This window comes from Equus asinus, chromosome 17 (assembly GCF_041296235.1).
Source record: "Equus asinus isolate D_3611 breed Donkey chromosome 17, EquAss-T2T_v2, whole genome shotgun sequence".
Lineage (NCBI taxonomy): Eukaryota > Metazoa > Chordata > Mammalia > Perissodactyla > Equidae > Equus > Equus asinus.
Genome location: NC_091806.1, coordinates 24,956,006 through 24,971,652, shown reverse-complemented (window position 1 = coordinate 24,971,652; position 15,647 = coordinate 24,956,006). Strand labels below are relative to the sequence as shown.

Here is a 15,647-nt window from a genome sequence, read left to right as displayed (position 1 = left end):
TATGATTCAACAACAGGAAACTACAAGCTCTAAAACAGAAAGGCCCTGTGGAAAGCCTTTCAGGACAAGTTCACAGCAGTGAGAGAATGTCTTACAGAAAGAGGCTGTGATAACACACCTACTGCAAGGAGAGTGAGAAATACTCTCTCCATGTGTGTGTCAGTCCACCTCTGCTGCAGGGCGGGTGTCAGTTGTTTGTGTCACTTCAGTAACTACTTCATCAGCATTATTCTTAACTGCCAATCTTATCACTATTATCGACATTCAAATATTAAAACTAAATTAAAATCATGTGTTTATCAGTCTGTTATAATCTCTGAACTTCTCAGTTGACACGGATTGTGGTCAGTCAGTTCATCTTTCTATTTCAAATCCAAACCAATGTTTGAGTTATTTTAAAAAATAATGTATTAAGACAAACAAAACAATTTTAGGTCTATAAAGTTAAATCTGATTTAATTATTTATTATAATCCCTTACTATATGTATAAGCAGTACATATTCAGAAGTTGGGTTCCAGAGTATGAAATTCTTGTGTTCTGATGGTGGAGTGTATACAGATAAAATAAATCTAGGTCCATATTTATTTAAATAAATGAAATGTGCTTATTTTTCCATATCAGGGACCCATTCCAGGAGATATTTCACAGACAGTTTCATTCATGGATCAGTAGGGACCAAGAGTTGGTAACTAACTAAATGCCTAGCCCTATAGGAACAGACATATATTAAATTAAAGTAAACCCAGGTTATAAGAACAGAAGCCCTCCAAATATTGGTGTATATGTAGTAAAATGAATATACTTCAGAAACATATAGTTGAGTGTGAAACTTTAGGTATCAAAATGAGTTATATAATAACATAAGGGTACACACTGAGGCATACATGATATTTACTTTGTAAGGCTGCATTCCTTTTTAAGGACATATATCAACTTTGTAGAGGAGGTACTCATGTGTGGAAGCGAAATTGAGGTGGGGTTGGGGAATGAGGACTGATGATGACTATGGGATATTGAATTAGGGTGTTATATACTCAGTTTAGCCCCTTAAGTCACAAAAACAATTAAAATTGGAGTTACACGAGTATTCATAATTTTTATTCCTTCTGAATCTTTAAAAACACTATAGAACATGTTTAAAGAGTTTTGTCTTCATCTTCGGGCATAAAACTTGGGAAGAAGCCATTGTGCAAAATGGTGAATGTTGAAGTAATTTGTGGGGGTGATTACAGTGTGTATCCCACAAATAATACACTTACATCCAGATATTAGAGTGGATGCGGTAAAAATAGTATCAAAAGAAAGCAGGTGAATTGTATGTAAAAGAACATTTCCTCAATACGAAATTCAAAGGTACAACAGATAATTAACAAAGATCAGTGGCATCATCTCCTGTTCTCACACGTTTTGGGAAAAACCAAGAAATTGCATTCAAGCTCCCAGGGAAAGTCAAGCTCCCAAAGGAGTGTCTCAAAGGGAGGAAACACTCATAAATCCTTCTGATTGAAGTTCGATTGTTAATCACTTGAGGGAACCAGGCTTATCCTCATTTTAGGTGAGTAGATGGCACTGATTATCATGATTACTAGATGACTAGTTTTAAGACCTGTCTTCAATTTAAATTGTAGTTAGGATAATTACCAATGCCAGACTCAATACATTATGCAATGCATATTAATAATTTCTTTTCATAGCTATATTTTCTGGAGTAATGATATGTCTTTACCACTATTATTATGTTCGTTGAGGGTAGTAAGGGGCCCTGTTTCTATACAATATGATTTCTATACTTATACTAGGATTCTAGACGATAAAATTTCTAAAGGAGGAGTAAGTATTTTTGGAAAGCTCCACCAAGAATGTTGTATAAGCAAAGATACTGTTCATCAGGTCAGAGTTATTGATGCCCAGCCAGTGTCTATGCCTCAGACAGTAATAGTTTCTGATTGGGTTTCCAGCTATCCAGTAATATGATATTATCATTATCTCTTATTATCATGCATCCATAGAGTGTCATTTGCACTATAGATATGTGTGACCTCATTTTATAAATACCATACAGAGACTGGGATTGTTAGAGTGTAAATTTCTCCAAGAGTAGATCTTGAGGCAAGGACTTCATGTTTATTTAGTAGATGTTTAGTTGGCATATGAGGTATATTTGGTAGATGATTTCAGGAAGCAAAAATGAGGGAATAGGGAATACGAGACTGAGAAGCGAGAAAGTTGATAAAGTGTGCGATAAGGTATAGATGACTGCTGTAAGCAGCTAATTTTCCATCACTCAGGTGCTTTGAACTAGCCATCAGAACTCTTCTAGGAATTGTCCAAAAGAAGGCTATGGAAACCTTGGCATTTATCCATTGATTCCTGTCCTTTAGCAGCAGAGTACTGGTCCTTGACACATTAAGTCTCAACCACTTCCAAACTACATTGTATATGGTCTGAGCAAGCTCTCAAGACAGTTTGCCCTCAGGAAAAGAAGTAAAACACTTGAGATAGGAAGCTGCCAGCATTCCAGAAAAAGTCTACGGTGGCTGTAGGCCAAGTCGTGGTAGTCCAAAATGACCAGGGATGGGGAGACGGATGTGTCTGATACAGTGATATTTGCAATAGGAAGATGATGGCAAAGAGAAAATAATACAAAATAGACTTTTTGACTTAGGCACATGTGTCCATGATGTCACAATATTAAGATGGTTTTGTCCCTACTATCTTTGTGTTAAATTTGTTTTCATTTGGTTGATGAGGCTAAAAGCTTTGAAGTATTACCTAACATATTTATAGTGGAGACAAAACCCAGCTTAAACTCAGTGCAAGTGAAGAGTGAAGGAAGATCAATCTTTGAAAGAATTGCTAATTGGCTAGATATGTTCTGCTGTCAATATTGGTGAACTTGCCATACGTTAAACACGTCATCATTCAGGGCTTGCATATTCCCTTTCCTCTCTCATAGTGTACCTAAATGTATTAAGGGAATTTTCTTCTTGTCCTGTTGCCTTTCATGTTAAAAATTGTACATTCCACAAGTGAATAACAAAAAATATTTTTGAAAGATGGGAAGAGGAGTGTAGGAGACCTTCCCATACCTCTGCACAAGTCCCAGTTATATGACACAGGCATACCACAAACCATGTTATTCTGCACATAGAATTTTTCCCACGTCTTTGAGAGTCTAGCATAACAAGATGTGATTATAATGAAGTACAATTTTAAACATTTTTCAATGATCATGACAAGCCACAAAATAATGGTTTGAGGGTTGGCATTGACTCCCACAGCTTCCATCAGATAAAAGGTTTGCTGTTCAGTTTCCCTGTTTCTTTCCAGTTAGTGCTTGGGTAGAGGTAGTGGGGGGAGTAGCATATAAATTATCAACTTAGTTGTGTTTCAGAAGAACTCAAGGGATTTTTAAAATACCCACAGCTAGTGAGTATAATACTTTACATCTTAAGTTATAAAATATTGGTATTCACTTAGTAGGATTGACCAAGCAACACATTTTGTCAGATGCCAAAGTTGGAATTAGAAAAGTTTTATGTTAATTTTACATCCTTCTCTAATGCCACTTTACTGCAGTTAGAGATCTTTTATGGAGATAATGCAGTGTGTTTTACACAATAAGGACTGGAAACATATATAAGCACTCATGGCCTTATTAGCTGTGTTGGATGTTTGTCTCTTTTTTTGTAATTTTAAAATAGTATGTGTACATATTTCTGCTGGTGTTAGCTCACCCAAAGACTAATGAGCCTGACATATTTCTAGAGCCATTAAAGGTTCTTCCTTCTTTTGTCCTCCCTCTTTCTTTCTATCCCTCATTTGAATGGGAAGACGATGTTCTAACTGTGACCAACCCATTTATCTCAGTTGAAGCTATTTCCCAAATCTTATGGAACACTTAGTGGAGATGGGGTGTTTGACTTTGCCTAGGAGGACATCCTTAGGCTTCAGATCCATTCCCCAAGTCCTAGTGCATCTCTGGAGATTTTGCTTCCATCAGATAAAAGATGTGCTGCTCAGATTCCCTGTTTTCTTTCCAGTCAGTGCTTGGCTGGGGATTGTGGTGGGAGGAGCACATAAATTATCAACTCAGTTGTGTTTCAGAAGAACTCCAGGGATTTGTAAAATTACAACACTTCGATGTTGGGATGAAGAGGTTGGACAACTGTACAAACTACTGTGGAATTTTGTGTATTAACTTTAGGTAGCTTAAAGCATTACACTTTGTCATTTTCTCTTTTTGGTTGCTACTGATGAACATTTATTTTTATTTTTAAAAAATATTATGTTAACATTGTGAACAGATTTTTGGATAGAGTAATTTTGTGAGGTAGATTTAATCTACCAAATTTGTCTTGAATTTCTCTTCTGATTTTCTTGAAATTCCGCTTTTTTAGAGAGGTTTTAGTTTTTAAGGCTATGAGACTTTAAACATTTTCTTATAGCATTAATTTCTTGACCAGTCTAGGATTGATTTCCTATATGGATGAACTAAACATCTAATTTCATCATCTTCTATAGGGATAATCATTTTCTCCAGCTACAATTATTGATTAGACCATTTTTGCCCTAAGACACCACCTCTGTCATACACTACAGTTATGTACAATCATGGGTCTTTTTCTGAGTGCTCCATTCTGTCCCACTGATGTATTTCCTATCCTTGTGCCAATGTCATATTGTCTCCATAACTCTGGCTTTATAAGTTTTAATACCTGGTACCGCAGGTCTTTTCAAAGGTTTCTTGCTTGTTCTTTATGATTTGCATTTTCTAAATACATTTTAAATTAGTAATTCTACAATTCTACAGAAAGTCCTAGTGAGATTTTGATTGGAAAGGAATTGAGTAAATAGATTAATTTGAGAAGAATTGACATTTTTATAACACCAAGTTACGTAATCCAGGAACATAGTGTTTCTATCAATTTATTTAGAACTTCTATAATGTTTCTCAATAATTTTTTTTAAAAAAAATCAGAATTCTCACGCTAGGCCAAACTTTTTTAATTATATATTGCTGACATAACCATAAAGATACTGTATATACCTTGTAATGATAAGAAGTATGTGACACAAAAAAATGAAATGTTTACTCTCATTATATCTTAGGCTGTAATTGTTTCTAAATTTGGTTCTAGGTTTAATGATGGGGTGGGTCTTGTTTTAAATCACTACACACACACAAAAATGGATTCATCTTACACATAATGGCTTTGTGTACTAAAAATTTAAATGATGGTGAAATCCAATGACTCTTCTGATGTTTCTTCCCACAGTACTTTTCCATATTGGCTTGGATGGACAAACAAAATCAAACAGTGCTAAAAGAATTTATTCTAATGGGAATCACAGACTTGCCTGAGCTGCAGGCTCCATTATTTGGGCTCTTCCTCACCATCTATGTGATCTCAGTGGTGGGCAACTTGGGCATGGTCATCCTCACCAAGATGGACTCCAGGCTACAAACACCCATGTACTTTTTTCTCAGACACCTGGCTTTCATTCATCTTGGTTATTCAACAGCTGTGGGCCCCAAAATGTTGGCAAGTTTTGTAGTTACTCAAACTACAATCCCCTATAATTGGTGTGCTACACAGTTATCTTTATTCATCTTGTTCATCATTAGTGAACTTTTTATTCTGTCAGCAATGGCCTATGACCGCTATGTGGCCATCTGTAACCCCCTTCTCTACACAGTCATCATGTCACAAACGGTATGTTGGGTTCTGGTAGCAGTCCCATATGTCTACAGTGCCTTTATCTCTATGATGACCACCATAAAGATTTTTATTTCATCCTTCTGTGGCTTTAACGTTATCAGTTATTTCGCTGTGAATTCGCTGTGTTCAAGCACACACGAAATTGAGTTGATAATACTGATCTTTTCAGTGTTTAATTTGGTTTCATCTCTTCTGATAGTCCTTGTGTCCTATATGCTAATCCTTAAGGCCATCCTCAGGATGAACTCTGCAGAGGGCAGGCGCAAGGCCTTCTCCACCTGTGGATCTCACCTGACAGTGGTAGTTGTGTTATATGTGACTCTATCCTTTATGTACATGCAGCCCAAGTCCAGTCATTCTTTTGATACTGATAAAATGGCCTCTGTATTTTACACTGTGGTAATACCCATGCTGAATCCCATGATCTACAGCTAGAGGAACAAAGAGGTAAAAGGAGCCCTTCAGAGGCTTTGGAAAAATATGTGCAAACTCCCTATATAAATTTCAGTATAGAATACATATACAATAAATTAGGTTCTAGGCAACTGTTTATTATGTATAATAAAGCTTTATAAAACAGTAATGTGGAAAACACAAGGGAAACTACAAATGTTTTCCTTATTTTCAACTTATAAATGTTCAAGCAGTGATCATCCTTCTGTTATTAACTTTGATTTTGTCCTCAAGTCTCAGTACAAGAGACCGAAATCTGGGTCACTGTTCTTGCATTGCCAAGAGATTATGTTATAATTGAAGGGAAGTCTTTGTTAACGTATCTCCCATTAGATAATCTTTTTTAAAGGCATTCTTGTGTCCTTTAATAAAATATTTTATTTGCATCTTACACACCATTTAAATACCAGTATCCATCATACTGGGATATTGACGTATAGAAGGTAGTAGGTACTGTTTTATGTGCTGGGCACATGTACAGCAATGAAGAATACATCAAAATGTCTGCCTTAACGATACTTTGACTCTATTTCCCTTGTGGTGGGTGGCATCTGAGATTTCTGTTAAATTATCATGTGTGAGCATGTAAATGCTTAAGAAAGTAGCCATAAAAGTGTAATTATTTTCGAGAGGCATAATCGTGTGCTTTAAACATCCACAAGGATCTTCAAGTTAAAACACTACAAATAATAAGTGAATTTTTCAAGGTTGGTGGCTATATGGTCAACATATAAAAGAGGAATCATTGTGTTATATACTAACAAAAAACAGGTAAAAATGAAATTTTAAACTATCAATTATATAGAAAAAATCTGTAAAATACTTGGGAAAAACCTAGTGAACAATTTGCATGACTTACTTGCTAGAAACTACAAAAATATCACTGAGTTATTAAAGAGGACATAAATGTAGCAACATATCATGTCCATTGTTTGGAAAAAAATAAATCTTGTGATGAGGTCAGCTCTTTCTAAATTTGGCTATAGATTTAATGCAGTCACAATGAAAATTCCAATAGCATTTTTTAATACTCAAGCTGGCATCAAAATTTATGTGAAAATACAAAAGATCAAGAATAACCAGGGCAATATCCTCAAAGAAGGAAGAATATGGAGGACTTCCAATAACAGATATCAATTCTTTTAACTGAGCTGGATTATTTTAAAAAATATTTTTTTAGTCACATATGGAGAGATAGACCAATAGAATAGATAAAAATGAAGCCCAAAAATAGACTCACATGTGCAGTTTCACTTGATTTAAAACAAAAATCCATTGCGATGTTGTGAGGAAAGGAGGGCTTCTCAGAAAATGGACCTAGCTTGATTAGTTTTCTTATGTAAAACATGAATCTTAGTCATTTACTTGCATCATATCTAAAAATTAAGTGAGACATATAACGTATAAATGTGAAAGCTAAAATAAAATGTCTGGAGGAAAAGTAAAATAATCTCTTCATGATTTAAGATAGGCAAAGATTTCTTAAAATTTAGATAAATGAAAGTCCATCCAAAGAAAAACTTGTGTTGATCAAAATATGTCATAAGAGAGTGAATAGGAAATCCTGAGAGAACACATTTGAAGCGCATACACCCTACAAAGTACTGATATCAGTAATTTGTGGGGAAAAAAAAACACATTACCACCACCACCAAGTTGCCTAACTTCTAAAATCACTGTGATCAAGACAGTCAACCTAATGGGAAAAAAGCAAATAAAAGGGCAAGCCACCTGAAGAAATACTTCACAAATGAGGATATCAAAGCAGCCAAAAATTACATAAATGTATTTAAATAATCATTAATCAGGTAAACGCAAGTTATGGCTATACTGGGGGATCACTACTCAGCCATGAGCATGGCTAAAATTCAAACGTTTCTTTGAATAATAATTCAAAATGTTGATGAGAATGTGGGGAAACTAAAAGTCTTTTACTTGTTTGAGAAAGTGTACATTGCTATAAAAACTTTGGGGGAAAAGGGTGGTAAATACTAAATTTCAGTATGTATCTTCCTTTATCATACAGAAATTCCATTCCTGAGTAATAAAATCCCCTGGAGGATAAGTAATAGAATGTTTCTGGCAGATGTAGTCATCATAGATGCTAAATGCTTATCAAGGGTAGAATGGGTGAATATATAATGGCATTTTCAAAAAATATATTCTACACAACAGTACAAAGAAGAAAAGGAGGGAGGAGAAGGAGCAGGAGGGGAAAGAAGATGAATAAATTTTACATGAAAGACACCAGACTCTCCAAAACTTACACCCGTATATACCAATAGAAATGGTACTGGCTAGTACTCATAAGCTATGGGCACTTAATATAAGTTATGTAGTTAGTTTTAGAATGTGTGATACAGTTACAGAAGTACTGCATATAAGCAAGAATGCAAAGTTGATTTCACATTTGAAAATGAATGACATAAATCACATAAATTAACATTGTTATAAGTTAAAAGAAAAAAATTGATTTATGATAAAACTCAACATTGATTTGTAATAAAGTGCCTAGCAGAGCAGAATAGAATAAAACAATATTATAAATGGTATCTATAAAAATTCTGTATATGGGGGAGATAATGATCAGGTTGAACACAGAGGATGTTTAGGGAAGTGAAAATACTCTGTATGATATTATGAGGACAGATACATATCATTACATTTAGCAAACCTACATAAAACCTGTAATGTACTATTGAAACGTTGAAAATTTTCCCTCTGAAGTTGGCCCTAAGACTAGCAGATCCAGTCTCACTATTTATATTCAGTATGAATTGGACATTGTAGCTGGTTCACTATGATAAGGTAAGAAACAAAATTTATAAAGGTAGGAAATCACAAACTGTGATTTCCTGATTTTTTGGTAAATGTTATTAAACACACAGAGACAAATCTATAAATAATTTATTAGAAATGATAAGTGAATTTAGCAAATTTGCTGAATACAAAATAAATTTAGAAAAATCAGTCTTATTTCTACATCTTATCCACAATTAGAAAATAAAATTGAAGGATATATGGAACCATTTAAAATAAACCTAATTTAGGAATAAGTCTAATAAAAAATGTAAGACTCTAGTAATGTTATGTGTAAAATTTTAACAAGGCCTTTGAAAGAGATAAATCAATGAAAATTCATACCAAATATATTCATGGATTGGGAAACTTATTATTGAAATGATGACCAATATCTTTAGATTGGTCTATAGTTTCTGTATCATCCCAACATAAATCCTTTCTTCCTGCCTTCGTCCCTCACTCCTTCTATATTTCCTTCTTTTACATCTTTCTTCTTCCTTTTAGAACTTTGGAAGCTGAATGTAAAATTTATTCAGAAAGGCAAAACATCAAAAATGTCAAAGATAATCTTGAAGAAAGAGAATAAAGTTGCAGAGTTACACTACCAGATGTCATAGATCATTATAAAGCTAAATAATTAAGAAAATATTTTCCTGAGGACAGCCAGACTGATCAATGGAACATAATAGTAACTCCAGAAACAGATTCACATATAAATTATTACCTAATTTACTGTAGAAACCTGTTTTCAAAATGGTAAAGAATAATCTTTTCAATATATGCTATTAAGAAACTTGTATATCTATTTTGAGAAAAAAAAGATCTACACTCCTACCCATACCCTATACAGAATCAATTCCACCCAGACTACAGATCTAAATGTTCAATACAAACAATAAACATTTTAGAGGAACATGTAGTGGGACACCTTTGTACAAATTTCAATAAGAATACACAAAGCAGCAACTATACAACATTTAAAAAGATTAATTGAACCATGTTAAGAAATTCTGTTCATCAAATTTAATAGTGTGAAAAGGGAAACACTCACATTGAGAGAGGATATTTTTATCAGACCTACAAAAGCAGACTTATATATCTAACAGGGAACTCATATACAAAATATAAAAATAACTCACTAATCAATAAATATTTCACTTGAAATACAATACAAAGATGACAAAAGACATGGACAAGCACTTTTCAAAAGAAAATATCTATTGAACATATGCGAATGTCCTCAATTTCATTCAGCATTAAAATAGTGCAAACTATCACTGTGATATGTATGATATGATATCCATACACATCATCCAGAATGGCTAGAAACAAAATAATCTAAAATATTAAATCTTGACAAGGATATTGAGCAATAATAACTATTTGCAGGGCTAATAGGAATGCACATTGTTATAACTACCCTAGAACCTCACTTGGCAGTATTTACTAGCACTGACTATGTGCATCCTATGACTCAGCAATTTCAGTGCAAGGAATATAATGCAAATAGAAATACATTCGAGATTAAGCCAATCAAGATTGTGTATTAGTGTGGACACAAGGAGTTTGAGAGTAGCTGTTTTTTTTTTTTTTTTTTAAGATTTTATTTTTTCCTTTTTCTCCCCAAAGCCCCCCAGTACATAGCTGTGTATTCTTCGTTGTGGGTTCCTCTAGTTGTGGCATGTGGGACGCTGCCTCAGCGTGGTCTGACGAGCAGTGCCATGTCCGCGCCCAGGATTCGAACCGTCGAAACACTGGGCCGCCTGCAGCGGAGCGCGCGAACTTAACCACTCGGCCACGGGGCCAGCCCCGAGAGTAGCTGTTTTTAATTACTACAATGAGGAAATGTTTATGTATAATGGCATTATTTTTAATAAACTATAAATTATTATCTTTAGCAAATACATGAAAAAATCCATTTTTATCTACTTGAAGTCAAAAATCTGTGAAAACAAGTTTTATGTTCATCAAAACGTAGATTGGAATGGAATGTTTATGATATCATTAGTTATAAAACTTACAAACTGGAATCAACTCTAATATTCAACAATAGAATAATGGATAACTTTGAGGTATATTTATAAAAGGGAGTTGTACAAAGAAATGAGAATGAGCAGTACAGAACTACCTATAACAGTATATTAAGTGAAAGAACCAAGACACAAGAAAAAGAAATATTTATAGGATTTCTTCTTTATAAAGTAACAAAAATAGGTGAAAATAATCTATGCTTTTAGTCAGATCAGTAGTTATTCATTTGTGTGTGTGTATGCGTGTGTGTGTGTGTAAAGGGACAGTTTATGGTAGAAAGGAGAATGGAGGATTCTTTGGGCTCCTGATAATGTTTTATTTTTATTCTTGTAATTGCCATTCAGTTTAAATTCTGATTATGCACATGTAAGTTTGTAAAAATTTATTTATGATGTTTGCATGTGTTAATATGTACATTATGCTTCAATAATAAGTTGAAACATCAACAAAAGAAAACAGCTGCATATATATTATTTTCCCTTGTGAATTTTTAAAACAATACAATAAGCATTGTTCAATCATTTCTCCATTATGTCCTCAGCAATAAGGTCATAAAAAACCACTATATTAAAAGGAGATAATTAAGTGTTGCAAGAGAAACTAAAATACCTGTCTTACAGATACAATGTTTTGGTTCTACATTTCTGGGTTGCAACAGGAAAGAGTTAACCAAGAGACTTTGAAAAGGTATCACACATAACTTTCTTTGTATGGAGATAAAAAGATACACTGTATAATTAGCAGATATCCCATTGGTTTTCTTTGAAGCTTTTAAATGCATTAGGCATAATCAACAAATGGTATTCTTTCTCCTCAGGGAGGGTCTCAAAGAGGAAAGAAACCCAGAAATCCTTCTTTTTGGGTTATGTTCGGAAGACATGGGGAGCACAGAGGGATTCCTCATTAGAGGTGAGTAGACCGCACTTGTTTCTGTGACTAACTCTCAGAACTCCAGTGACTCTTCATGGCCCCATGCTTCATTTAAATTTTACTGACTAATACCCCACATCAGTGATTTAGCCATAGCTTTAGCAAGCTCCTTTAGTATCGGAAGTTGCTAGGCTAGTATAATGTTGTAAACATCTTTATTATGCTTTTTGATGAAAGCTAGACATTTACTTTAATGTAGTTAGTTTATATTCTTTGAACAGCAAAAAATGCAACTTCTGTAAAAGGAGTTAGTGTTGTTAAGAAACTCCATCTCCAAGTCATTAAGATTTTCATAATTATTTTCTTTCACTTGAACTCCTAATCAAGAGGTTAAATATGATATTGTCATCTATAGCTAATCGGATTTGTTTTGGAATTTTAATTTCAAATAATAGCTGATTTCCATAGCGTTCTCCAGTTACCTCTAAATTATAGGAACTATTTTAGTATTTTTATAATCTTTTCGATTTCCGTTTTTTAAATGTACCATGTGTTTCCCAAATTTACCCATATCATTAAAAAGATGAATGTCATTTGCAAGTCACCACCTTTAGTTAGAGGTGAAGCCAAAGCAAAATATTAAAACATCTATTTCACTACATAGAGCCTCTATCACACCATAATATCTGATTAGTAGAAGGACTGCCCCTGCCTCTTACCTACAAGTCTTGGAAGAGTCTTTGAAATTGCATCCAAACGTCCCTTGAATGACTAAATGCGGATCTAATAAAGATTGGAACCAAGAATAAAATCTGCACAAATGCAGATTTAAGCAAAGAACAGGCCTTCCAAAATCATAAAGCAATAATGTGGACTTTGCCTAAAATTAAGGTGTCTTTTCTAATTTTTATTTATTTAGTAGCACTTTCTAAAACTCTCTTTAGTCCAACTCAAAAATTACTTTGATGTTTAAGTAAATATGTTTAAATTCATATTTTTGTTGATCCTTCATTGTAGAGTATATTTATTGTCACTTATTTTGGTGTTGAAAGCTACATTTGGTAGGGGAGAGGGAGCAGGGCTGGGGGATGATTTAAATTCCCTAACCTCTACACTTAGGGTAGTTTCATCGTGAAGGGCCAACGCTAAGCTCTGCCCGCTGTATTTTTTACATGTTTTGAGAGTCTTAAGAGGAAAAAAAACAGATTTAAAATGTCAGAACCAGGTCATCTTCAATAATCACATAAAATAATGTAAATATAAATAGAACCATGTAAAAGATATGAAAACTTTAGTGCTTTACATAGAACCCTAAAGATAGTGAGAAAAATACGTCAAATCTTTTGTCACATATAGGGAGATTGGTATTTACTAGCATGGATTTAGAAAAGAGCACAATGTTTGAACCTCTCCTTTATTCCATCAAATGAGATTCATAATGCTTTTTATATCCACTAAAACTATGTCCCTAAGTGTATTGGTTCTTGAGAATTAATTCAGTGCTCCTGAACAAGCCACAACTAATCTACTTTCTATCTTTATGGATAAGCCTATTCTGAATATTTGATATGATGTAATTGTACAGTATGTGACCTTTTATATCTGGCTTCTTTCACTTAGCATAATGTTTTCAAGGTTCATCCATGTTGTAGCATGTATCAATATTTATTTCCTTTTTATGACATTAAAATTCCATTATATGGGCATACCATTTTTGTTATCCATTCATCAGTTGATGGACATTTGGGTTGTTTATGAACAATGCTGCTATGAACATTTGTGTACAAGTTTTTGTATGAATGCCTGTTGTTTTCCATCCTTTTGGGTATATACCTAGGAGTGGAATTGCTGGTTCATAATGGTAATTCTATGAATAACTTATTGAGTGATCGTCAAACTTTTTTTATGGTGGCTGTACCATTTTACATTCTCAACAACAATATACGAAGGTTCCAATCTCTCCACATTCTTGTCAGCATTTGCAATTTTCCTTTATTTTATTACAGCCATCCTAGGGGGTGTGAATTGATATCTCAATGTCCTCTTGACTTGCACTTCCCTGAGAACTAATGACATGAAACATCTTTTCATGCGCTTTTTGGTCATTTTATATTTTCTGTGGGAAATAGCTACTCAACTCCTTTACCATTTTTGAATTGGGTTTTTTGTTTTTCTGTTGTAAGAGTCCTTTGTATATTCTAATGCTAGACCCTTACTAGATACACGATTTGCAATTTTAATTGTGTAGGTCATAATTCATCTGTGGCAATGTCCTTTGATGAACAAAAGTTTGTTTTTTATATTTTGATAAAGTCTTATTTACCTATTTTTATTTTTGTTGTTTCTGCTTTTGCTGTCATGTCTAAGAAAGTTGTCAGGAGCTCACCTGATCTGGTAGAGAAAGAGTGGAGCTACCAGCTGTTGGAGTAGACAAGCAAAAAGCCATAAATTAAAGATATAAGCCTTGACTCTCTATTATAATGACATAAACAAGAGTCTAAAGCTGGAGAAACTCATTTTGCTGCATTTGTCTCATGGAAGAGGAGCACTGGCTTAGGGTCAGGTAGTTCAGTGCAGACCTGGAAGTTTTCCCATTGTTGAAGGAGTCCCAAACTTGGCAGTTTTCTGGACCCTGAGGTGTATGTGGGGCTGGGGATGAGGATTGAGAGGAGTGGGTTAAGACTGGAAAAGAGCAAAAAAAAAAAAAAAATGTGTTCGGAGTTTCCCCTTCATCCCACCATAAAGATGGCACAGCATAGACATCTGAAGAAGGCACCTGAAAAAGATCTCTGTTCTAGACCTCAAATAAGACATCCAACAGTGAAGTTTACTAGGGCTAGGAATATAAACACGTGAAAGAGCATGACCCACCCAGGGTGCCTGAGTCCTTGACATCAACTCTCTTTAGAGATTGTAACACATTGACTGTGCCTGCACCAAGTTGCTTTGGGGAGGGTGACTTTTTCCCCTGAGGACTGCCAGGTAGAGCTTTGTCTATGATCAGAACCAAAAAAAATGCACAAATGAACCTGAGTCCTCAAAACCATTGCTGAATCCAAGATCATAATGATTTATACCTAGATGTTTTCTAGGTATAAATTTCTAAAACCATTGGTTTTAGTACTTCTACTTAGGTCTTTGACCCATTTTGAGAAAATTTATGTGCATAGTTCAAGGAAGGATCCAATTTCGTCATTTCGCATTTGAACATTCAGTTGTCACAACACCATATGTTTCAGGAACTATTTTTTCCCCAAGGAATTGTCTTAGCACCTCTGTCAAACATCAAGTAGCCATAGACGTATTAGTTGATTTATTAAACCTCAATCCTATTCCATTAGCTTATATGTCTATTCATTTGCCAATACCATATTTTTTTTGTGACTCACAGCTTTGTAGTTAGTTTCTAAATTAGGAAGTATGAGGCCGGCTACTTTGTTCTTTTTCAAGGTTGTTTTGGCTATTTGGGGGGTCCTTGCAATTCAATATGAACTTTAGGGTTATCTTCCCCATTTTTAAAAAAAGGCCATTGAGATTTTGACAGGAGTTTATTGACTCTGTAGATCAAGTTGGACAGCATGGACATCTTAACAATATAAGGCATCCAATCCATGAACATGGATGTCTTTCTGTTTATTTAGTTCTTTAATGTGTTTGATGAATATTTTATAGTTTTCAGTGTACATTTTTTCACTCTCTTTGTTAAATTCATTGCTCAGTAGTTTATTCTTTCAGATTAAATTATAATCAGAATTGCTTTCTTAGT

General features: G+C 34.3%; 1 protein-coding gene across 1 annotated transcript; it reads left to right on the top strand.

Moving 5' to 3' along the window:
• Positions 1 to 5,302: 5,302 nt before the first annotated feature.
• LOC106844104 (olfactory receptor 8K3-like) lies at positions 5,303 to 6,160 on the top strand. Its single transcript, XM_014861414.1, has one exon. It carries the CDS (start codon positions 5,303 to 5,305, stop codon positions 6,158 to 6,160), a length of 858 nt encoding a protein of 285 aa, XP_014716900.1.
• The last annotated feature ends 9,487 nt before the right edge of the window (positions 6,161 to 15,647 follow it).